At 39.9% G+C, this 25453-nt stretch overlaps 1 protein-coding gene across 1 annotated transcript in view; it reads left to right on the top strand.

The window, feature by feature from the left end:
• scn8ab (sodium channel, voltage gated, type VIII, alpha subunit b) overlaps positions 1-25453 on the top strand; it is a 70684-nt gene that overhangs the window by 21980 nt on the left and 23251 nt on the right. The window contains exons 5-17 of the mRNA XM_060867267.1: positions 80-208; positions 1576-1667; positions 6262-6486; positions 6632-6695; positions 7132-7273; positions 8005-8211; positions 9249-9527; positions 15039-15359; positions 17616-17748; positions 17828-18066; positions 18749-18922; positions 19385-19741; positions 20053-20529. Of these exons, the coding sequence (XP_060723250.1) occupies positions 80-208; positions 1576-1667; positions 6262-6486; positions 6632-6695; positions 7132-7273; positions 8005-8211; positions 9249-9527; positions 15039-15359; positions 17616-17748; positions 17828-18066; positions 18749-18922; positions 19385-19741; positions 20053-20529 (2839 nt within the window). The remainder of the gene's footprint in view (positions 1-79; positions 209-1575; positions 1668-6261; positions 6487-6631; positions 6696-7131; positions 7274-8004; positions 8212-9248; positions 9528-15038; positions 15360-17615; positions 17749-17827; positions 18067-18748; positions 18923-19384; positions 19742-20052; positions 20530-25453) is intronic.

Below are 25453 nucleotides of genomic sequence, written 5' to 3'. Positions count from 1 at the left end.
AAGGGGGCAAACACTTTTTCACACCACTGTAAATACACACCTGACATGCCGTCTCTCACACACTCTTGCTGTGTCGCAGGTACACGTTTACAGGGATTTACACGTTCGAGTCTCTCACAAAGATTGTGGCTCGAGGATTTTGTATAGACGGCTTTACGTTTCTCAGAGATCCCTGGAACTGGCTGGACTTTATGGTCATCTCCATGGCGTAAGTACACACACACATACACAGAAAGAACCTGCATGAAGTAGAACATCACTCCTATATATAACATAAAACATTTCTGAAGCTCTGAGATTTTGCTTCCAGTCTGAAGCAACATGATGAAATCACTGACATAGAGAACCGGAGAAAGTTCAGATGGACCTGAAGGACATGCGAGCACAAAATGTCCTGTCTGAAATACAATCCAATATTCCACACCAGCGCCCTGACCTGTGCTCAGGTTCCCTCAGCTTATCAGAGCGCAGAGGTCCCTTTAGCATAGGAGTGTGTATGTGTGCGCCTTTGGGCATGTGTGATTTTTGTATGTGTATTGAAGTTTTTAGAAACCTTTTGTGTGATTTTATAAGTCAATGTTCTTTTGTTACATTTCATTTTATTCTATTAACTATTCTGTTCTATATAGACTGTTCTATTCTCTTGTATATCTTATTCTATTCTGTTCTGTTCTATATTGAGTCCCAGCAGTCTCCATACTCAGGGGAAATTAAAATGTGACTGTATTTACAATAGCTCCTCTACATGATTTTGTTTTTGTAAACACACACAGAGTCAGAGTCTCACTGATGATGTATTCATATGTATTCATCTAACCCTCAACTCTGGTGTTCCTCATGTACCTGCACTTACATTGCCTTCCTTCCCATGATCATTGCACTGGATCATTCCTGCTACATCATCACCTGAGAAATAAACTACATATTGATTGTGAAAATGTTTCTTTTTTTGTTAAAACATATTTATTTGTCTGACATATGGAGACTCTTTGGACTCTATTCTATTCTATTCTATTCTATTGTTTTTTATACTTAATTCTTGTTCTCTGTGATTCTATTCTCTGTGATTCTCTGTCTCTCTGTATCTCTCTCTCTGTCTCTCTCTCTGTCTCTCTGTATCTCTCTCTCTCTCTCTCTCTCTCTGTCTCTCTCTCTCTCTCTCTCTCTCTCTCTCTCTCTCTCTCTCTCTCTCTAACCCATGCCTGTTGCGATCCATTCTGCAGGTATATAACAGAGTTTGTAAACCTAGGCAATGTGTCAGCTCTGCGCACGTTCAGGGTGCTGAGGGCTTTGAAAACTGTTGCTGTGATTCCAGGTAAGAGTCGAGCGGGTGGAGAGCGTCGCTCGCTGTGTCTCGGGCTCCTCTCCTCTTCTCTTCTTCCTTCCTTACTTCCTTCCTTCCTTCCTCTGCTCTCCTGTTGTGTTGTGTGCTGGTGTTCCTCCTCTCGTTGGACAGGCCTGTGTGTAACGTGTCCTCTCCCGGTTCTGTGCTGGTGGTAGTGGTGTGTCGTGTGTAGTGTTGTGTGTGTGTTGTGTCATCGTGTTTGTTCTGTGTGTGATCCTCCCTTGTTACAGATATATAACAGAGTTTGTGGACCTCGGGAATGTGTCCGCCCTGAGAACCTTCAGGGTTCTACGAGCTCTCAAAACTATTTCTGTCATACCAGGTGAGAAAGCGTTTAAACACGAAGGCTGAGCTGCTTCTCACGCTGACGCAAACAACTACTCTCAATTATTATTATTATTATTATTATTATTGCTCGAATTATTTTTGATAGTCCTCTTTTATGAAAAGCAGATGCTGGAGAAATTATACCTTTATTTTTCCAGATTAACTTCTTTTCTTTCTTTTTTTAACCTACTGAAAAATCAAAAATGGTAGTGATACATTTTTGATAGGCTTTGCAGTCTGCTGTAAACCACTGACTCCAGCAGATAAACTCTGTCTGTTTCACACACATTCGTTTCACACCTGAGTGTGTTCATGAATATTGTGTTAATTTTCTGACTAAAATCAGAAATCTGAATCTGAGCTGATTTAAATGAATATGTTCAGATTAAAATTGAGTTTGTGAGTTTCAGAAAGTTAATTTATGTAAATAAAACTAAACAAACAAAAACATTTTTAAATAGATAGTGTTAAGTTTTTTGTAGTGTTTTGCCGTGCAGTTAGTGATCACTTTTATTTATAAAGTTACTTAACAAGATCTAAACATCACTGAACCATATTATCTCATTGTCTCAATATATTATCTCAATCTCATAGGCACAATATATTTTCTCAAGGGCTCAATATTTTGTCTCATGGCCTTATTATTTTATCTCGTGGCCTCAGTGTATAATCTCATGGTCTTAATATATTATTTCATGGCCCAGTATCCCATGGGTGCAATATATTATCTCGTGGCCTCAATATATTTTCTTATGGGCTCAATATGTTATCTTGTGGCCCAGTATCTCATGTATGCAATATATTATCATGTGGCCTCAATATATTATCTCATGGGCTTAATAATTTATCTCATGGCTTCAGTATATTTTCTCATGTCTCAGTACCTCATTGGCTCAATATATCATCTTGAGGTTTCAATTTATTATCTCATTACCTCAATATATTATTTCATGGGTTTAATATATTATCTGATGGTCCAGTATCTCATGGGCTCAATATATTATCTTGTGGCCTCAGTATATTATCTCATGGCCTCAATATATTTTGTCATGGGTGCAATATATTATCTCGTGGCCTCAATATATTTTCTTACGGGCTCAATATGTTATCTCATGGCTCAGTATCTCATGGATGCAATATATTATCTTGTGGCCTCTGTATATTATCTCATGGGCTCAATATATATATTTTTTTACAGGCTAAATATAATATCTGATGGCTCAGTATCTCAAGGGCTCAATATATTATCTCATGGCCCAATATCTCATGGCCTCAATATATTATCTCATGGCTTCAGTATCTCGTGGGCTTAATATATTATCTCATGGCCTCAGTATCTTGTAGGCTAACTATATTATCTCACAGCCTCTGTATCTTATGGGCTGAATATATGATATGGTGGCCTCAGTATGTTATCTCATTACCCAGGATCTCATGGCCTCAATATATTATCTCATGGGCTTAATAATTTGTCTCATGGCTTCAGTATATTTTCTCATGTCTCAGTACCTCATTGGCTCAATATATTATCTCATGGCCTCAATATATTATTTAATGGGTTTAATATATTACCTGATGGTCCAGTATCTCATGGGCTCAATATATTATCTTGTGGCCTCAGTATATTATCTCATGGCCTCAATATATTTAGTCATGGGCTCAATATATTATATCATGACTTTAATAATTTTTCTCATGGCCCAGTATCCGATGAGCTCAACATATCATCTCATGGCTTCAATATATTTTCTCATGGCCCAGTATTGCATGGGCTTTATGTATTATCTCATGGCTTCAATATATTATCTAATGGCCTTAGTATATTTTCTAATGACCCAGTATCTCATGGCCTCAATATATGTTCTCATAACCTCAAAATTTTATCTCATAGCCCACTATCGCATGGGCGTAATATATTATCTCATAGCCTCAATATATTATCTCATGGCTGTGTGTGTGCTTGCATTTCTTTACAGTGTGTCAACATATAGCTTTAACACCAAATCATGTTATGAAATGTCAGTAGCAAGTGTTTATAGACAATAAAACATGCTCAATAAGACTGCCAAGCCTAAATCTACACATTTCTGCTGCATGATGCCTCCTGAGACTGAGCTTTTTACTTTTTTCTTCTTTTTTTACTGACTGGCTTACTTTCAAATTTCAGCATTTTGTATTTATCCTTTTTTCTACATATATTTTTTAATTAAAAAAACACAAATCCCTCCTTTTTCTTTTTAAGAACTCGGAGTGGAGATTAAAGAGAGAGACATCAGAATCTAAGGCTTATGTTTAAAAAGGGGATTTGGTGCCACATCAGGTTCATTACTCTGTTTATTTAGTGAACAAAGTAAAGAAGGCATTTTGACGTTAAAGCAGAGAAGACTTTCCTGTAGTTATTTCACTCAGGAGCCCTTCATCCATCTGGTGTCTCTCCAACAGGAAGTGATCAGGGAAAGCGTGCGGGGGTCCGATGCTCTCTGGACATGAATGATTGGTTAAAAAGGCATTGTCACCATGATGATGGGGTGATAATGATGTTGCTGCCTTCAGCCTTGGCGTTTAAATGACCTGCATGTAACCCTTCCTCCCTCTGCCTGTCCTCCTCTTCCTCACTCTGCTCTCAGCGTCTCGGTGTCTTGCTGCACGTTGTGTTTGGTATTAAATTAGGGCTGAGTGATTCAACACCATGTCTATATCATGATAAAAATACGGCACAGCACGATTTTCCTTGTCTTCCTTTCTTTTTCAAAAATAAGTGCATGACTTTAAATTCTACATTTAAAGCGTTCTGTTTTTGTCAGAATAACAGGGGTGTCTTCGTGAATAAAATTCAGACCCAAACTTGGCGATAGCTAAAAACACGATGTATTAAATAAAACATAACACAAACACGCAACACAAACTAAGCCCATAAACACTGTAAAACAGAAATTTAAAAAGCAAGACAAAGCACACAAAGACAATACAAAGACGAGGATTCATAAAGAAGACAATAAGTCACATAAGGGGCAGGTGTGCTGGGGGGGGGGGGGGGATTAGACAAGGGTGGGGCAGACACGTGAACACAAAACGTAAACAAAAAAACGTGTCAAATAGTCTGGGATAAATCCTGACAGTTTTAGCCAGAATAATAATATTCAGGATCACAGAAACTTACATTATCTTTAGTATTAAACTAGATGATGATCTCTAATAGATTATTTTCCTCCAGGTTTAAGTTTAGATTATAGAAATAAAACCCTTTTGATGTTAGAGGAAAATAATCAGACTGACACAAAACAACACATCTCTTTTATTCCTCTTCTCCACAGCAGTGTGAGAGGATGAGAGTTTTATTTTGATTTATTGTTAGGTACTAATATGTAGAATTTTTTTTTCACTGATTTGTCAATTAAGAAATTAGTAAGAATTTAGTGCAAAATCACATTAACGTTAAAATATTTGAGTAAACTCGTTTAAAATACAATAATGTCTTCATGTGAATCATGTAGAAATGTAAAAAAATAAAATATTGCAAATATAAACAAATATATAAAAGATATTTGATTTATCTCACTTACACGAAATAATATTAAATAATTAAATATAATATTTGATATTTGTTAATATTTTCAGATGTTTCTATCCTGAAAATGCTGTGAAGTATCATAATATGACATCATATTGTTTTATCACTCATCCTGAGTGTAATCATGAACTGTCTCTGTGTCTCTTAAAGAAGCTCACACACAATTTTTTGTAATGTTGAAATCATTTGAATCTCTAATAATGCTGACCCATTAGGTTCCAAACATCAGACGAGTTGATGACAAGAGAGATTTATGAGGGTATTAAAGGAGTGTGTTAAAGGGGATGTTCATCTTTATCCTGATCAGAGTTTATCATATAAAACTGACATTTTTTAATTTTTAAAAAAAAATGTGAAAAAAATTTTTTACAGAAAAAAATGACAATGAGTTTGAGAAACCTGCAGTAAATATTGTGACATGTCTCACAGAGAGAAGAGTGACGTGACGTAATAAACCTCCTGAAATCACTGGCACTACAGCCGTGTGTGTGTGTGTATGCGTGTGTGTGAGCTATGAAGAGACACTGGAGTGTTTATTTTTTTTATTGTTGTGTATATGTGAAACTCTCAGGATGATTAAACCTCCACGATCCTAAATGTTTTCTTTATATACGCGTGTGTGTGTGTGTGTGTGTGTGTGTGTGTGTGTGTTTAAAGAGGATTTATGTTAAAGAAAAAAGAGCGAGTCTGTATCGAAGTATCGAAGTTTTACTTCACTGTACCTGAACTAATCTGATTTACACTCTTAGATCAGATCAGATTAGATATAGAAGTAAATTTACTGTTTAATCATAAACACAGACACTTTAAATATAAGACTGCAAATACATTTAGTATATTTGTGTCTCTGAACAAATACAAGAAAATAATCTAGAACACGTACATGTTGGGGTGTGTAACACAGTTATAACCAAGTTATGAGAAGTTTATGATGTTTATGATTTTTATGTTGTGGTGTATACACTGGTACATAGTGTGTGTGTGTGTGTGTGTGTGTGTGTGTGTGTGTGTGTCGCAGGGCTGAAGACTATCGTGGGAGCTCTGATCCAGTCGGTGAAGAAGCTCTCGGATGTGATGATCCTGACGGTGTTCTGTCTCAGTGTGTTTGCTCTCATTGGCCTGCAGCTCTTTATGGGGAACCTGAGGCAGAAGTGTGTGTTCTGGCCAATCAGCAATGAGACAGTAACCTACCTGTCCAATGGGAGCGTAGGATTCGACTTTGATGAATATATCATGAATGATAGTGAGTGAATTTATCTGTCAGACAGACTGTGTGTGTGTTTGTGTGTGTCAGTGCATGTCTCTCTCTGTGTGTGTGTGTGTGTGTGTGTGTGTGTGTGAATAAGAATGTGTTTTAGTAAAATTCACTGGCTCTCTTCCTGTTTCAGCAAATTTCTACTTTCTGCCAACTGGTGGAGATGCTTTACTGTGTGGGAATAGCTCTGATTCTGGGTGAGGACCATACACACATACACACACACATACACACACACACACACACACACACATATATATTTATATATATATATATATATATATATATATATATATATATATATATATATATATATATATATATATACAATACATTTTTATTAAAATATAACATTTATTTCAATAATTCAGTAATTGAAATTTATTTGTAGTGTTAGATGTGTAATTCATTTCATTTTATTCTGTATATCATTTTATTTTTCATTTCTCTGATCAGTATATGTTATATATCATAAAGTATAAAATATATACAAATAAATAGATTTTAAAATAAAAATATATACATTAAGTTTTCATCCTGTAATAAGTTCTTTACAGAATATCGAGGCTTTAGTCCAACAACATCTGACACAAAATACTGTGTGTGTCTCTGTATGTGTGTGTGTGTGTGTAGACGCTGTCCTGAGGGTTACACATGTATGAAGGCAGGTCGTAATCCTAACTACGGCTACACCAGCTTTGACTCGTTTGGCTGGGCGTTCCTCGCTCTCTTCCGACTCATGACACAGGATTTCTGGGAAAATCTGTACCAGCTGGTATGAGCTCATGGCTCTGTCTCGTCTCCTTTAGTTCTGCTTCTTCTTCAGAGTTCCTCACAATCAGAGTCAAAAACATTCAGTTTTTACAAAACATATTTATATTTTTTACAAAACATGTGGAACGTTCCTAGTTAATTAGAGTTAATTAAAATCCCCTGTGTGCAGTTCAGCGGTTTTTCCTCTTTCCCAGTGCTCAGCTCCTTCATTTACAGACAAACCTCATTTCCATTTATCACTTTATCTCTAAAATGTTCCCTCTTCCAGATAATTAGTGATAGTATTTTATTGTGTTTTTTTTTTTTTTTTTTTATGAGAGTGTTTTTTGAGAGTTTAATTCACCTTTGAAATAATTCATCATAAACACAGGATAATCATTCAAATCATTCAGAAGTTCACAGGTAAGAAATGTGAATTTTATCAGGACAGAAACATGATAAATAATGAGATTCTAATTAAATTGTTTTCTTCTAAACCTTTCAGATAAATGAGTTCAGGGAGGAGTCCTTTAACTCTGCTAATATTGTGTTTAACCAATTAGTGAGCTGCACACTTTCTAGCCCTGCCCACATATCCTTATTTGGTTATTTTGGTGCCCTGTAAAGACATCAGCATGTGATGACGCTGTATAAAATAAAATTCACTGGTACTTAGTTACAGGAAAGTTACTAATCCACAGGGTCAGGTGGAGAAGCGTTGATCACCACTTTAGCTTTCTCTCTTTCTTACAGACCCTTCGAGCTGCAGGAAAGACCTACATGATCTTCTTCGTGCTGGTGATCTTTGTGGGTTCCTTTTACCTGGTGAATCTGATCCTGGCTGTAGTGGCCATGGCCTATGAGGAGCAGAACCAGGCCACCATGGAAGAGGCTGCACAGAAAGAGGAAGAGTTTAAAGCCATGTTGGAGCAGCTCAAGAAACAGCAGGAGGAAGCTCAGGTGAGCACTGACTCAGGGGTGGAGCTTTTTTGTGATGTCACTAAACTTCAGGCCCCATGTACTTCAAACCAAACTTGTGATATGGAGATTATCAGATGATGACATGGGACAGAGTAACATATGTCTGCAGAACCAGTGCACTAAAGTAGACAGGTTACAATGAAATAGATTCTGACATTTTATAAAACAGGGATAACATGATTCAAATTCAGTCTCTGATTCTGAATAATATAGCTAAGTTACAGCTTTTATTTTTATGATATACAGCTATTAGTGAGGAATGTGTGGGGTATAGTGAGGGTTGTATTGTGGGGAATGTGTGGGGTGTAGTGTTGGGTGTAGTGTGGGGAATGTGTGGGGTGTATTGTGGGGTGTGGTGTGGGGAATGTGTGGGGTGTAGTGTTGGGAATGTGTAGGGTGTAGTGTGTGGTGTAGTGTGAGGAATGTGTGAGGTGTAGTATGGGGAATGTGTGGGGTGTAGTGTGTGGTGTAGTGTGAGGAATGTGTGAGGTGTAGTATGGGGAATGTGTGGGGTGTAGTGTAGGGTGTAGTGTTGGGTGTAGTGTTGGGTGTAGTGTGAGTTGTAGTGTGGGGAATGTGTGGGGTGAAGTTTTGGGTGTGGGGTGTAGTGTAGGGAATGTGTGGGGTCTAGTGTGAGGTGTAGTGTGAGGTGTAGTGTGGGGTGTAGTGTGAGGTGTAGTGTGGGGTGTAGTGTGGGGTGTACCTGGGAAGAGGTAGAACTGGAGGTTTATAGCATGAAAGTGCTCCAGAAACATCTGCAGGAACTGTGTGATGCAGTTATGTTAACGTGGGGCACATTCTTAAACAAATGTTTCCAACATCTTGTGGAATCCATGCCATGAAGATCTGAGGTTAAAATAAAAGTGAGGAATGACCCAGTAGTCATGTAGTGTTCCTAATAAAGTGCCCAGTGTATTTATGTTCCTAATAAAGTGCCCAGTGTATTTATGTTACTGTATGTTTCTGTCTCTGTTCTTTAATCTTTTGTTAAATATTTTTCTTGTCCTGGATTTCAGGCCAACGCCATGGCCACGTCAGCAGGGACAGTATCTGAGGATGCCGTGGAGGATGACAGAGGTGGACATCTGTCACGCAGCTCCTCTGAGGTGTCCAAGCTGAGCTCTAAAAGTGCCAAGGAGCGACGGAACAGGAAGAAAAAGTGGAGGAAAGAGCAGGAGAAGGAGAAAGGAGACAGTGAGAAGGTGGTGAAATCCGAGTCAGACGATGGCAGCAAGAGGAGTCGCTTCCGTTTCCCTGACAACCGGCTGCACAGAAAGACCTCTATCATGAACCAGGTAAAAAGCAGGAGGAGGGCTAGTGGGATTTGAATAAAACTAAGCAGACATTTCTCCCTCCATCCCCTGGTGCTTGATGATTTCTAAGATAAACTTGACAGATTGGAAACAGTGCTCCAGAGAATTCCCACCTTCTTCTATTATATGTGTCGGAATAATTTACACTGGAAAAAGGAACCTAGAACAAATGACAGTTTTTGTCTCCATGTGTAGAAATGAATTCACACATGTTGTGAAGCATTGCTAAAGCCTTATTGGAGTGCTGTTACTTTTTTTCTCTCCTTGTTAATCTCTTTTATTAGTTGTGTTGTGGTGATCAGGCTGTAGCTCTGGGGCTGTTAATAAATAATAATAGCTGCAGTGGTTTGTTGATTGTAGTAAAATCAGGTTCCTCCCAGTGTGGCTCAGCTCCTCTGTTTTCCTGCCTCCTGTATTGTGTGCTTTAATGCATATTTTTGCTGAATCATCGTCCATTTGCCAAATGCCAAAGTGCATCAGGCTTCAAAATCCAGAGATGAGATGAAGTGTTTGTCTGCTCATTTATCTGCACTAATGATAATGGTTTGTTTTCAGTTTGTCTACAGATTTGTATCCAGTTTTTTCTACAGTTTTGTGAAATATCATATACATGCCTGTTTTAAGTTCTCTCTCACTTCTCAGTGTGTGACTGTTTATTTAAATCTACATTTAATGAGCCTTCCCTGAGATAATGTAGACCTGTACTTCAGTTAGTCTGTAGTGTTTGTGTTGGTAATTTGTAGTGTTAGTTATAGTGATCTGTAGTGATAGTGATGTCAAGTGTGTGTTAGTGATCTGTAGTGTTAGCGATCAGTAGTGTTAGTGTTAATCATTTGTAGTGTTGGTGCTAGTGATCTGTAGTGTTAATGTTTAGTTTGTCTAGGTTAGGTTTGTTGGTGTTATATGCTCTCAGAACATCTCTGGATGCTGCATCATCACCTGTGCTGAAAGCTGTGAGTCTGGGCTTCAGTGGAAGGAGATGTGGTCAGGATAGGGGGACGCCAGGGTTCTTCCGGGCCCTTACTGAATTATTCATCTCAATTTTCTAAATCTTTCATCTGCAGCTGAAAGCAGGAATATGGCCTGCACTTCTGGCACAATTGTAGTGATAGTGATCTGTAGTGTTAGTGATCTTTAGTGTTAGTGATAGTGTTAGTGACAGTGTTCATGTTAGTGATCTGTAGTGTTAGTAATCCATAGTGTTAGTGATCTGTAATGTTAGTAATCCATAGTGTTAGTGATCTGTAATGTTAGTGATAGTAATAGTGTTAGCGTTAGTGATTTCTAATTTTTGTTAGTGACCTGTAATATTAGTGATAGTAATAGTGAAAGTGTTAGTGATAGTGATCTCTAGTGTGTGTGATCTGTATTGTTAGTGATCTGTAGTGTTAGTGATTTGTAGTGTTAGTGTTTGTGATCTTTACTATAAGTGTTAATGATCTGTAGTGTTAGTGATAATGTTAGTGATGTCTAGTGTGTGTTAATGATCTGTAATGTTATTGATCTGTAGCGTTTGTGTTAGTGATCTGTAGTGTAGTGTTAGTGATTTGTAATATTAGTGCGCTGTAGTGTTAGTGATAGTGTTAGTGTAAGTGACAGTGTTAGTGTTATTGATCTGTAGTGTTAGTGATCCATAGTCTTAGTGATCTGTAATGTTAGTGATAGTAATAGTGTTAGTGTTAGTGATCTCTAGTTTTTGTTAGTGACCTGTACTATTAGTGATAGTGATAGTGTTAGTGATAGTGATCACTAGTATGTGATCTGTATTGTTAGTGATCTGTAGTGTTAGTGATTTGTAGTGTTAGTGTTTGTGATCTTTAGTGTAAGTGTTAATTATCTGTAGTGTTAGTGATTTGTAGTGTTACTGATAGTGTTAGTGTTAGTGATGTCTAGTGTGTGTTAGTGATCTGTAATATTATTGATCTGTCACATTTGTTTTAGTGATCTGTAGTGTAGTGTTAGTGATTGTAATAGTGCTAGTGTTAATGCTTGGTAGTGTTGTGATCTGTAGTTTTAGTGTACTGATAGTGTTATTGATCTGTAGTGTTAGTTTTAGTGATAGTGGTACTGGTAGTGATCTTTAGTCTTTGTGATCTGTAGTGATAGTGTTCTGTGGTGTTAGTGTTAGTGATCTTTAGTGTTGGTGATCTGTAGTGTTAGTATTAGTTATCTTTAGTGTAAGTGTTAATGATCTGTAGTGTTAGTGGTTTGTAGTGTTTGTTTTAGTTATCTGTAGTTTTAGTGATTTTTAGTGTTAGTATTAGTTATCTTTAGTGTAAGTGTTAATGATCTGTAGTGTTAGTGATTTGTAGTGTTAGTCTTAGTGATCTGTAGTGTTAGTGATATGTAGTGTTTGTGCTAGTGGTAATAATCTGTAGTGTTAGTATTAGTAATCTTTAGAGTAAGTGTTAATGATCTGTAGTGTTAGTGATCTGTAGTGTTCGTTAGTGTTCCGTAGTGTTAGTATTAGTGATAGTGTTAGTGATGTCTAGTGTGAGTTAGTGATCTGTAATGTTAATGATCTGCAGTGTTAGTGATAGTGATCTGTAGTGTTAGTTTGAGTTATAGTGTTACTGGTAGTGATTTTTAGTGTTCGTGATCTGTAGTGATAGTGATCTGTAGTGTTAGTGATTTTAGTGTTAGTATTAGTGTTAGTGATTTGTGGTAGTGTTAGTCTTAGTGATCTGTAGTGTTAGTGATATATAGTGTTTATGCTAGTGTTAATGATCTGTAGTGTTAGTATTAGTAATCTTTAGTGTAAGTGTAAATGATCTGTAGTGTTAGTGATTTGTAGTGTTACTATTACTGTTAGTGATCTGTAGTGATTGTGTTAGTGTTCCATAGTGTTAGTCTTAGTGATATTGTGTTTGTGATGTCTAGTGTGAGTTAGTGATCAGTAATGTTAGCGATCTGTAGTGTTAGTGATTTGTGGTGTTAGTCTTAGTGATCTGTAATATTAGTGATATGTAGTGTTTGTGCTAGTGGTAATGATCTGTAGTGTTAGTATTACTAATCTTTAGTGTAAGTGTTAATGATCTGTAGTGTTAGTGATTTGTAGTGTTACTGTTATAGTTATAGTGATCTTTAGTGTTAGCATTTATGTTAGTGATCTGTAGTGTTTGTGTTAGTGTTTCGTAGTGTTTGTCTTAGTGATATTGTTAGTTATGTCTAGTGCGAGTTAGTGATCTGTAATTCTAGCGATCTGTAGTGTTTATGTTAGTAATTTGTAGTGTTGGTGCTAGTGTTGGTGATAGTGTTAGTGATCTGTAGTGTTAGTGATCTGTAGTATTTGTTTTAGTTATAGTATTACTGGTAGTGATCTTTAGTGTTTGTGATCTGTAGTGATAGTGTTCTGTAGCATTAGTGTTAGTTATCTGTAGTGTTGGTGCTCTGTAGTGTTAGTATTATTTAATGATTAGTGGTGTTAGTCGTAGTGATCTGTAGTGTTAGTGATAGTGTTAGTGATTTTTAGTGTTAGTGATCTGTGACGTTAGTATTAATGATTTGTAATGTTATTGATTTGTAGTGTTATTGCTAGTGGTAATGATCTGTAGTGTTATTAGTTATCTTTAGTGTAAGTGTTAATGATCTGTAGTGAAAGTGATCTGTACTGTTTGTGTTAGTGATCTGTAATGTTAGTGTTAGTAATATTTAGTGTTAGTGATAGTGTTTGTGTTAGTGTTCCGTAGTGTTACTGTTAGTGATCTGTAGAGTAAATGTTAGTGTTCTGTAGTGTTAGTGTTGGTGTTAGTGATGTCTAGTGTGTGCTAGTGATCTGTAATGTTCGTAATATTGTTAGTGATAGTGTTAGTGATTTATCTGATTACAGTTTATTACAGATATTCCAGGTGATTCCAGATGATAACAGGATCACAGTCACTTGAAGGTGATTTCAGGTGATTATCTTCTTTAACATAGGGCTCTGTATAAAATGTTTAAGTCATAAAAGTGTTTACGTCTCTAAAGGTGAAGCAGGAAATTTTCTTTTGATGTAGCAGCAATGCTATCTCCTTAAAGGTAGAAGGTGGTTATGATAGTGTTCTCTGCCCTCTTGGATGTACACTATTAGTGAAGAAGGTTCTTCCACAAGGTTCCTTGTATAGTTAAGGACTGCTGGCTCCAGGGAAAATGTCTAGTTCAGAACCCTTCATGTTGGTAAGAGGATGGAACTGTGGTGTCCTGGTGGCTTCAGATTGAGGAAAAAATCCAGTGGAGGATGAGACATTTTACAATTTTCTTTCACTTTGACAAAATGAAGGTGACTAAGAGCGACTCGTGTTTTATTATTAGTAACATTTATTTACAGAGCTTTCATGTGTTTTTTTCTAATTTTCTATCCAAACGACTTCGGTTTGTGTTAATAGATTTAAGTTAATAAACGCTTGTGCTAGCTGAGTATGAAATCGACTGATGAACGGCAGATTAAACTGTGTGTACGAGTGGAGGAGTAGGATTTGAGGGTGGAGTCATTAGTGGAACATCAGAAAGGGTCGTGTGTGAATTTGACTGAGATGAAATTTAAACAGGATTATTGAGAATTTGATTTGATCAATTTTGTACATTAAGGTGAGTGACATTTTACTGTGAGGTTTCAGGTGTGGCATATTTGATTAAATTAGTTTTTTTAGTCATCTTTGATTCTAGATCATCGTAGACATGTACGTGTGTAAACTCACAGTCTCCACCTGAGAATACTGTAGCACTGGATGAAGGTTGATCTGAGGTTGTAGCTGAAGTGCTTTCTCTCTGATCTGTGTAGCAATGCAGATCTTAACCACTTTACCAGATCAATGGCACTCGTCTCTGTGAGGGAAGTGGAACAGTCTGAGCTGAGAGGACTCCTGGGCTCGTGGCTCTGCAGTGGTCAAGCAGCCCATTAGGGAGAAGCCACTCAGACCAACCGCAGTGAAAGTGCCTGCGCTAGCAGCTAGCATTCTGCACTATCAGTGAATTTCAGCAAGCAGCTAAACACTCTGCAGCATCACTCATTTTCATCCACAACACTATGTCTCATCAGCAGTTCTTTTACTACTGTATGTTCTGTGCTATGATGTGCTGTGTGTGTTAGCTAATATAGCTAACATGAGTTTTAGCATTTACAAAATAGTTCTTTAGTGGATAAAATGCTCAGCATGAAAAAACAAACAAAATGATATGAACAGAGTTTCTGAGGTCTGTGAAAGAGTAACATAGTGCTGACTTTCCTCCTGTTTTACGTCATGAATGTGAGAGTAAAAAGTTATTTAACAGAAAAAAATCTACACTTGTTACATCTACATTTGTTAAAGCTGCGATCTGGCACTTGTATACACTTGGATATTTTCTCATATAAGCTTTAGAAATTATTGCGTGTTTATAAAAAAAAATGTTTCTAGACAATTCTGAATGTAATCATTAAAATTAGAACAGAAAAACATGAGAGCGGAGAAGCATAAACTGATGATTTTCTGTGTGTGTGTGTGTGTGTGTGTATGTGTGTGTGTGTGTGTGTAGTCTTTGTTAAGTATACCTGGCTCCCCCTTCATGTCCCGCCATAACAGTCGCAGCTCCATCTTCAGCTTTAAGGGTCGTCCGCGGGACGTCGGCTCCGAGAACGAGTTTGCGGATGACGAGCACAGCACGGTGGAAGAGAGCGAAGACCGCCGAGGTTCCCTCTTCATCCCATACCGCCGCAACAGCTACAGCGGTTACAGCCAGGGCTCATCACGCATCAACCCGCTTGCACCACACACGGGCTGCAAGAGGAACAGCACGGTCGACTGCAATGGCGTGGTGTCTCTGATCGGGCCCGGGCCCGGACGCCTTCTGCCTGAGGTGAAAATAGATAAAGCAGCTTCTGACGACAGTGTAAGGATGTCCGCAGGGGGAGTTAAAATATTGGCATGACGCCAGCGCCGTTCTTTATCCCAGTGCATTTTGACCACTGCTATCTCAGTTTCTGCCCTTGTTTCTTCCCTTCTTACCCTGCGCTCACCCCAGCAGCGATGAGACGTGACAAAACAGCAAAAAAAAGTCTGTTGACAATGAACGAAAGCTGAGTGTAGCTCCATGTGATGCAGAGTGAGGTGGAGCGAGAAATTTGTATTTCTGTTTAGTTACATGGTGAACTGTTCTGATCTACATGAATATACAGTGTCTGTGTTTTAACCATGAACAAACACCAGTGATTGTGTGAAAGAAACAGTGGGCTTAGTTTATTATCCACAGATTTCTCAAGAATGCTTTTAGTTTTATGATGTTTGAGTCTTCTGTAGTTAGTGTGTGGGATGCGGATCTCAGTTGGAGTTCAGTGGTTAAGGTGTTAGACCACTGATCAGAAGGTTGAAAGTTTGAATCTCAGGACCACCAAGCTGTCACTGCTGGGCCCCTGAGTGAGGCCCTCGAACCTCAGTTGTATAAATATAAAAAAGCATCTGCCAAATGCTGTAAATGTGTTGATTCTCAGCCCATGTGGCTTTAGCTTGGTTATACTGAAGGCACATGGAAAGTGCAGTAGACTAAAGGTAAAGCCAGTGAGTTAAAACATCGCTGTTGGTGTGAACGCAGGGTTCCGTTACCCCCAAACTCCACTCTGACCAGTTTTCCTAAAATCCTTTACAGCTTATGCTCTCCATTCCAAACAAACAAATTTCTCTCCTTTCCCAACATTTACTGTCTACATTTCAAAGATAACAGAGGTAAACTAACTCTGTCATGTATTTTATAGTGTTCCCTAAACCACCCCATCTAAATATATTCTAAAGTCCACCATTTTACTTCTCCTCCTGCACTTCCTCTACTCTCCCTCACTTCTGAACCAGTCTACTGTCTCTGTCCTCTTTTTTCTGGCCTGGACTCCGTCTCTCTCCTCTTCCAGATTAGACGTGATGCAGCAGAAAACCTCTCCTAAACTTTCCAGTAACATCATACATAGCTAGCATGGTAGACTGACTTCCTTATAATCTCTACCCAGGCTTTACCTTTTTAATCTTCTCTGACTGAAGCATGATCTCAGGCCCAGCTTCCACACAACACCACCACCACCACCACCACCACCACCACCACCATCACTGATGACCATCTGTAACCTAGAAGCTCCGTCTAGTTTCAGTGTGAATACATGTAACAGTTTATGGGTTTCTACCTTGGTGCATTTAAACGTACAAACTTTCAGTAAACACACAAAACAGTATTGACTATCTATCTATCTATCTATCTATCTATCTATCTATCTATCTATCTATCTATCTATCTATCTATCTATCTATAAGAATCTGTAAGAATATCAATCATTATATCGTTAATGATTGATAATCTATTATAAAACTGGTTACAGATGGAGATGTGTGTGTGTGTGTGTGTGTGTTGGTGTGTTTTGGAGGCTGGGCCTTAATGTGTTTGTATTAACCTCCTTTCCTATTGTATGCATGTTTATGCATGTTTACTCTGTGATTTCGGCAGCAGTGTAAAATCATTCATCTTTTCAACGTATACAATCTGGCAACCGGACCCATGGTGATGACTGTAGCACCAATGCTGATGTTGAGGTAGAAATGAGCAGCAGATATGGAGGTGCTAAGCACCAGAGGCTTGTTTAAATACACAGGAAGATGAAGTAGCTGAGCTGTGCTAAAACATTCCAGTTTAAGATTCAGTTTCAGTGTTAATGTAAACAGTTCAAAATGAAGCTTGATGTTTAGGTGGAAGGACTGCAGAAGTATGTGTTTATGTCTGTGTGTGTTTAACTCCGCACACTCTGCTGGGTCTGCTGCTATAATACAGTTTTTTTAAATTTTTCATTATTTATGATTTTACTGTAGTTTTTATCATTATTTTTACTATTATTATTTTGTTGTTGTTCTAGATGAGTATTATGAAAGAGACAGTAGTTCTGTATGTTTGGATTGTCAAAGTGATTCTTGGAGTCAGATGTGTGGGTTGAAGCTCGGTGACAGACAGACTTGTGTATTTTGCTGTGATGAGGATGCAGATGAATCTCATGCTGTCCTACAGTTTAGTGTGTGTGTGGTTGTTTGTGTGTGGTTGTGTGTATGTGTTTGCCTCATCCTCATTCTTCCCTTTCGTGTACAGACGACTGAGGTGGACATGAAGAGAAAACACTCAGGATCTCTCATGGTGTCTGTGGATCAGCTGAACACATCATTCGGGCGTAAAGAGCGAGCCAACAGCGTGATGACTGTTATCACTAACACCCTGGTGGAAGGTACTTCAGCTTTCACTGAGTTTTTTCTGTATTTGAATCATTTTTTTAACCCTGTAATTATTTGCTGTTCCTCACACAGAGCTGGAGGAGTCTCAGAGAAAGTGTCCTCCGTGCTGGTACAAGTTTGCCAACACGTTTCTAATCTGGGAATGTTGTCCACTCTGGCTGAAAATTAAGGAGATTGTCAATCTGATAGTCATGGACCCGTTTGTGGATTTGGCCATTACTATATGTATCGTGCTGAACACTGTGTTCATGGCGATGGAGCACTATCCCATGACCGAGGAGTTTGAGGGCGTTCTAAGTGTAGGAAATCTGGTGAGTCACATGTCAGAAATGGAAAAGAAAACATTGTCCCAGTCTGCAGGGTGCAGAGAATATAAATCATTATAAACACTGAGAGGGGGATTATAGATTGTTGTAAACACTGAGTGGGGGCACGGTGGCTTAGTGGTTAGCACGTTCGCCTCACACCTCCAGGGTTGGGGGTTCGATTCCCGCCTCCACCTTGTGTGTGTGGAGTTTGCATGTTCTCCCCGTGCCTCGGGGGTTTCCTCCGGGTACTCCGGTTTCCTCCCCCGGTCCAAAGACATGCATGGTAGGTTGATTGGCATCTCTGGAAAATTGTCCGTAGTGTGTGATTGTGTGAGTGAATGAGAGTGTGTGTGTGCCCTGCGATGGGTTGGCACTCCGTCCAGGGTGTATCCTGCCTTGATGCCCCGTGACCCGAGGTAGTTCGGATAAGCAGTAGAAAATAAGTGAGTGAGTCAGTGAGTGAGTAAACACTGAGAGTGGGATTATATATCATTATAAACACTAAGAGTGGGATTATAAATCATTATAAACACATAGTGAGATAACATACCTGTAACCTGTGTGTTAATATAGACCTGTGATTTGCACATCAGAATATTTTACTGTCAGTAATTGTTGATTGATTTAAAAGTGGCTGTCTGATGAAGAAGATTTTAATGTTTCTTTCATCCTGCTTTTCTTATAGGTTTTCACGGGTATTTTCACAGCTGAGATGTTTGCAAAGCTGATAGCGATGGACCCGTATTACTACTTCCAGGAAGGCTGGAACATATTTGATGGCTTTATTGTGAGCCTGAGTCTGGTGGAGTTGGGGCTTGCTGATGTTGAGGGACTGTCAGTGCTGAGATCCTTCAGATTGGTCAGTGTGTTTTTGTGTGTTTGTACTTTTTATAAATCCTGATTCATCATGTACAGTTTGTAATGTTATTAGGGGTCCAAGCACCTAGTATGACATGAAAGTTGTTCCTCATAACAAATAAACTCAAGGGGGAGCTACAGCAGTGGTTCCTTTTACAACTCCTGCTAGCTTGGATGATAATTTCTTGTTTCTGAAGAATCTTTGCCATAAGCAAAACAAATAAGCTTTGGGAGTGTTTTTTTTCTACACTTGCTTCAAAGATAATATTTTAAAATAAAGTTTAAATGTAGAAAGAAAAATAAAAGGATTTTGATATTCAGAGTGAATTTCCTTTAACGCAATATCGCAATTAATATCAATGATGCTTAACAGGAAGCAGGCTGCTGAATGTCTCTGACACGTGTTAGTGCTGGATGGTATTAGCTTAAATCTGAGCTTTATTCCTCTTCTGTTCTTCTTTAGCTGAGGGTCTTCAAACTGGCTAAGTCATGGCCCACCCTGAACATGCTGATCAAGATCATCGGGAACTCAGTGGGTGCTCTGGGAAACCTGACCCTGGTGCTGGCCATCATCGTCTTCATCTTCGCTGTGGTGGGCATGCAGCTGTTTGGGAAGAGTTACAAGGACTGTGTGTGTAAAATCGCCTCAGATTGCGACCTGCCACGCTGGCACATGCACGACTTTTTCCACTCGTTCCTGATTGTGTTCCGCGTGCTGTGTGGAGAATGGATCGAGACCATGTGGGACTGCATGGAGGTGGCGGGACAGAGCATGTGCCTCATTGTCTTCATGATGGTCATGGTCATCGGAAACTTAGTGGTCAGTTTAAAGCTTCTCTCAGAGTTTCTTTACACTTTCAGACTGCATAAGATGCTGATAACCAAAACACACAAACCTGTGTTGTGTAGAAAGATCAGGGTTCAGGAGCAGGTTTAAGGGGAGGGGCTTAACAAGACTTCTGTTATATGTTACTGAATTAATTTATTTGAACAGGTCTGACTGCTCTAGAAGCTCCAGACAAAGCCACTGGTTATTTCATGTTGTTCGTCCCTTAATCTCTATTTTAAAGCTATCGATTGTGCGGCTATATGCCACAGTCCTGCTGACGTATCAATCGTTCTTCTGTCCAGGTTCTGAATCTGTTCCTGGCTCTGCTGCTCAGCTCGTTCAGCGCTGATAATCTGGCTGCCACGGATGATGATGGGGAGATGAACAACCTACAGATCTCCGTGATCCGGATTAAAAAGGGCATCGCCTGGTTCAAGATCCACATGCGGCTGCTGGTGGCTCACGTTCTAAAGAAGTCGCCTCTGGAAGACGAGGACAAGCCTTTGGATGACATGTATGAGAAAAAACTGAACATCATTGGCAACCACACAGGAGTGGACATAAAATGCGGTGATCTCGACTTCGCCAAGAACGGTAACGGCACCACCAGCGGCATCGGCAGCAGTGTGGGCAAGTACATGATCGATGAGGACCGAATGTCCTTCATCCACAATCCAAACCTGACTGTGCGCGTCCCCATCGCCGTCGGCGAGTCGGACTTTGAGAACCTGAACACGGAGGACTTCAGCAGCGAATCGGATGTGGAGAACAGCAAAGATGTGAGTAAGATTGAAAGGACATGGGATGATGATGAAAATGATATCTGAATCATTGATACAATCCTTAACCATCCCAAGTTCCAAATAGTTGTTTTATTATTCTAGCACCGGGCGTGTCTGATCAGTGCAATTTACAATTAGTAAATTTATATCGTGTTCTTGTCTTCAGTTCCTTGCTGGTTGCCATGGCAGCGATAAGCTTGTACGAGATCCACAAAAACCGCTCATATCTACACGTTAGTGATGGGATGTATACAAAACCACCCTTAAGACCAAAACTCCTGTATGAGATCCTGCCTGTGTGTTATATCACCTCCTGTGGTGTCAGAAAGAGGGGCAGAAAAAAGCGTATTGAAATCTAACCATGAAACTACCAACAATGTCCTGGTTTAGATAAATGAAATAAACACTTTTACATGTAAGACTTCAGCAGGACAGAATTAGTGTTGTCTGTAATGAACTCAGAAATGACTCTGACCCATTAGTTCCTCAGGACACAATTCCTTAGTTACACAATTATAATCTGCTGTAGTAATGACATTATTTACATTTACACTATTTACATTTACACTATTTACATAATTTCCTGTCCAGTGTCACCCAGATGAGGATGAGGTTCACTTCTGAGTCTGGTTTCTCTCAAGGTTTCTGACTCATATCATCTCAGGGAATTTTTACCTGTCACCGTCACCTCAGGTTTGATCATTAGGGATAAATGTTAAAGATAAATAATAACTTTATAATTTTTATTGTTTCTAATCTTCTGTAAAGCTGCTTTAAGACAGTTTCCATTGTTAAAAGTGGTAGACAAATAAATTTAATTGAAATTTAATTTTATGATAAAAAGGAAACATCCCACATTCTTTACTGTTTCTCACCTCATCAATTTACATCTTGTGTCCAAAACACACACTTGTGCACTATTCTACATCATCATCCAGGTATAAATAGAGTGAGTCATGTGTTCACACTGAAAACTGAGCAAGAAGAAGCAGATCACTTCAAGTCTCTTAATGATGAACCTGTTCACCTGAAAAAAAAAAAACAAAGTGTGAATGCTGGATCCTCACCGCTTTGCTTGTGTAGAGGAAGGGGGCAGGGCTACAGGGGCTGGTGTTAGAGGAAGGGGGCAGGGCTACAGGGGCTGGTGTAGAGGAAGGGGGCAGGGCTACAGGGGCTGGTGTAGAGGAAGGGGGCAGGGCTACATGGGCTGGTGTAGAGGAAGGGCGCAGGGCTACAGGGGCTGGTGTAGAGGAAGGGGGCAGGGCTACAGGGGCTGGTGTAGAGGAAGGGAGCAGGGCTACAGGGGCTTGTGTAGAGGAAGGGGGCAGGGCTACAGGGGCTGGTGTAGAGGAAGGGGGCAGGGCTACAGGGGCTGGTGTAGAGGAAGGGGGCAGGGCTACAGGGGCTGGTGTAGAGGAAGGGAGCAGGGCTACAGGGGCTGGTGTAGAGGAAGGGGGCAGGGCTACAGGGGCTGGTGTAGAGGAAGGGGGCAGGGCTACAGGGGCTGGTGTAGAGGAAGGGGGCAGGGCTACAGGGGCTGGTGTAGAGGAAGGGCGCAGGGCTACAGGGGCTGGTGTAGAGGAAGGGGGCAGGGCTACAGGGGCTGGTGTAGAGGAAGGGAGCAGGGCTACAGGGGCTGGTGTAGAGGAAGGGGGCAGGGCTACAGGGGCTGGTGTAGAGGAAGGGGGCAGGGCTACAGGGGCTGGTGTAGAGGAAGGGGGCAGGGCTACAGGGGCTGGTGTAGAGGAAGGGCGCAGGGCTACAGGGGCTGGTGTAGAGGAAGGGGGCAGGGCTACATGGGCTGGTGTAGAGAAAACATTTTCCAGATTTTTTACAAACATATTTTAAATGTGCTTTATTTTTGAACATTTTCTGCTACGTCACCTCACATGCTTTGAGCTCATTCACCATTGACATGGAAACTGTGTCTACATCCTTTTAGAAGAAAACTGTAGAGTTTCTTTGGAATAGATTTGACCCTTCTAACATTCACACAACTAAACCCTAGAGTAGAGAGTGCACATTGTAAGGGTGTAGTGTGGAGTAGGTCATTTGGGATGCAGCATGAATGGTGGATTTTCATTTCTCACTCTTGTTGGAATAAATATTATGTAGCTGAATTATTTATTATTTTATGAGTGGTGATGTGTTGAGTGTTGAGATGTTGAAGTGACCAGTGTAACTGTTCACCATCAGAGCCGTGTCTCTGCGCTCGCTTGCCTGAGGTTGTGTCACCATGTGCAGGAGTCTGGGAAGATTTCCGAGTGTAATTTCCATCATATGAAGCACTTCAAGTCAAGAAGCTTTTATTGTCATTACAACCATATATAGCTGTTACAGTACACAGTGACATGAGACAACATTTCTCCAGGATCAGGGTGTTACATAAAAAACAGAGCTATAAGGACTTAGTAAGTGTCCTAGATACATACAAGACAGACAAGACAGTGCAGGACAAGAGACGGTGCAGGACAAGAGACGGTGCAGAACAAGAGACGATGCAGGACAAGAGACAGTGCAGGACAAGAGACAGTGCAGGACAAGAGACAGTGCAGGACAAGAGACAGTGCAGGACAAAAAATACAAGACAATACACAAAAGACAATAAACAGAAACAGCAGTGACCAGTGTACATACTGTATGTTCAACAATATTGTGTGTGCAGTAATACTGGGATGAACACATTGTTATAGCAGCAGTTACCTGAGGTAATGTAATGTATTGTTCAAAACAGCAAACGAAATGAAATGTGAGACAGCATGTAAACAGTGTGTAAAACATCATGTAAACAGTTTGATATGATGTATATTGGAAGTGTGTATATGAAGAGTGCATGTCTGTGCAGTCCATACAGTTGATGTGTGTGTGTTGTGCTCAGTACAGTTCAGTTCAGTTCAGAGTCTGACTTTGAGCTCATACACAGTTTTCTTCAGAATGCTTTGTGACTCTGTTCCTTTTCTCGAGGTCTTTGAACTGGAAAACTCCAACGCTACTGACAGCTTGCTGAACCGGCGCCTCTTTTAGCTGAAAATATGATGAACGTGTGTTTATTCTGCTCTACATGGAGGTGAAAATGGCTCCTTTGTGCTTTTCTTACGGGATCAGTAATGGATGTTATTATTTTAGATCAAAGAACTTTGAGCAAAATTTCATACAGGACACTTCCACATGGGAAAGCTTAACTCTGTCACTGAAATATGTTATACCTGGATCATAGAAACCAGTTAATATTATAATCAGGGCTCAGATCAGTGACTGTAAATATTAGCGCCAGTTCAACTTGACCTGTTACTCGTCACATGTTCAACGTAATGACGGATCTACTGTCTGATCTCCATCGAGAAGCAGCAGATAAAACAACTCAGTCATGTCTTCAGGTAAACTCGGATATAAACAAAGCCAGAGTGTGAAGCCAGGTGTGAGAAATGAGAACGGATTTTACGGCTGTGCACGAGGTGTGTGTGTTTGTGGAGATGGCTCTGTAGGGGTGGGGATGTTCGTGAATCATCGTTAAAACGTTACTGCTGTATCCACATCAGCGCAGGAGAAACAGCTGGATGGAGAGGTCTTTCCTCTGACCACATGATATCTAAAGTTCTGCAGTTTGTGTGAGTAGATTAAAGCCGGTGAATTAAAACAGGACAAAGGTGCGGAGTCAGGAGGAGTAGATTACGGTGCTATCACGCAGCAGATTCACGCTGCGTAGGCGGTGCAGGCGTAGTGTTGAGCTCGGCTACTGCTGTGATTTATTGCCTCCCTGCTTCTGCTGAGTGCTTCTCCACTCAGAGCTTCTTTCGCTCAGCCAGAGAACAGTCGCAGTCCAGGACATGATGTAATGTTTCACTTTATTGCTTTGATTTCTTTTGATACTTTTGGATGTGTGCGTGAGTCTGAGAAGCAAATATACCAAAACAAACACTTTATTAACTTTATTTGACTTATTACACTGTAGTGAATATGACAGTTTACAAAATGTTTTTTTACAAATCTGTTATTCAGAAGCCATCTTAATCAGACGTGATGCTAATAAATGGCTCTGGTATTGTGCACAATTACATAAACCCTCCCACACATAAATACAACAGAGCTTGACATTTCTGTCACAGGCAGTGTGGCTATATCTGGTTCACTGAATCATTCACAGTCCTCCTGCTTTTCCTCGTGTATGTTGCGGTGGCAACTAGCTGAAAAGGTCAGAACAGTCATCTCCATCACTGGCCACAGACTGGGTCCTGAGACTGACCTCGGGTCTCTGTCCAAGGGGAAGGTGTCCAGACCACCTCGATTTTCTCTTTATTCAGAGGCTTTCCTTAGCAGAATAAGATCAGCAACCCAGAGGAGAAGCCTTGTTCTTATTACCTACAACTTGTGACTGTAGCTGAGTATAAATACGTAATCTGACTACCAAAACTCAGAGCTCCTCATTCACCACTACAGACTGGAACCACTGCTGCTCCTGATCTAATCTCCTGCTTCCATCTCTCATGAGTAAAATCCAAAGATACAGAGGTTGGATCGCATTAAGTATTGACACAAATATTGACACCATTCTCCTGCATAACCTCCACAACATACTGCACTCAGTCTCCAAATCCAGTTTTCCTCCTGCCCCTCCTACCCCTTACTGAGCTGTGTAAATGTAAGGTCCAGTAAATGTAACGGCTTGTGTGGAGCCCATATTGTTCATCCTGAATTCACTGGACAATTCTCATCTATCCCTGCAGCCTTGACACTGTGAAGGTCTTTAACCATCACAATAACCTCAGTGATGGATTGGCACTGCCTCCTAAAAGTAGGGCATGTTCGCTAGATCCTTAGAAGTCCTTTATTGCTCAACAATGTCCCAGGCAAAGGTCAACATCCACACTGAGCAGAGCTTCTACAAGGTCTCATCTCTCTGTCCTGAGGAACTAAAGATTTT

Source organism: Tachysurus vachellii, chromosome 4 (assembly GCF_030014155.1).
Source record: "Tachysurus vachellii isolate PV-2020 chromosome 4, HZAU_Pvac_v1, whole genome shotgun sequence".
Taxonomy (NCBI): domain Eukaryota; kingdom Metazoa; phylum Chordata; class Actinopteri; order Siluriformes; family Bagridae; genus Tachysurus; species Tachysurus vachellii.
The sequence above is the reverse complement of the archived record's forward strand: the minus strand, read 5'-3'. Positions and strand labels throughout refer to the sequence as shown.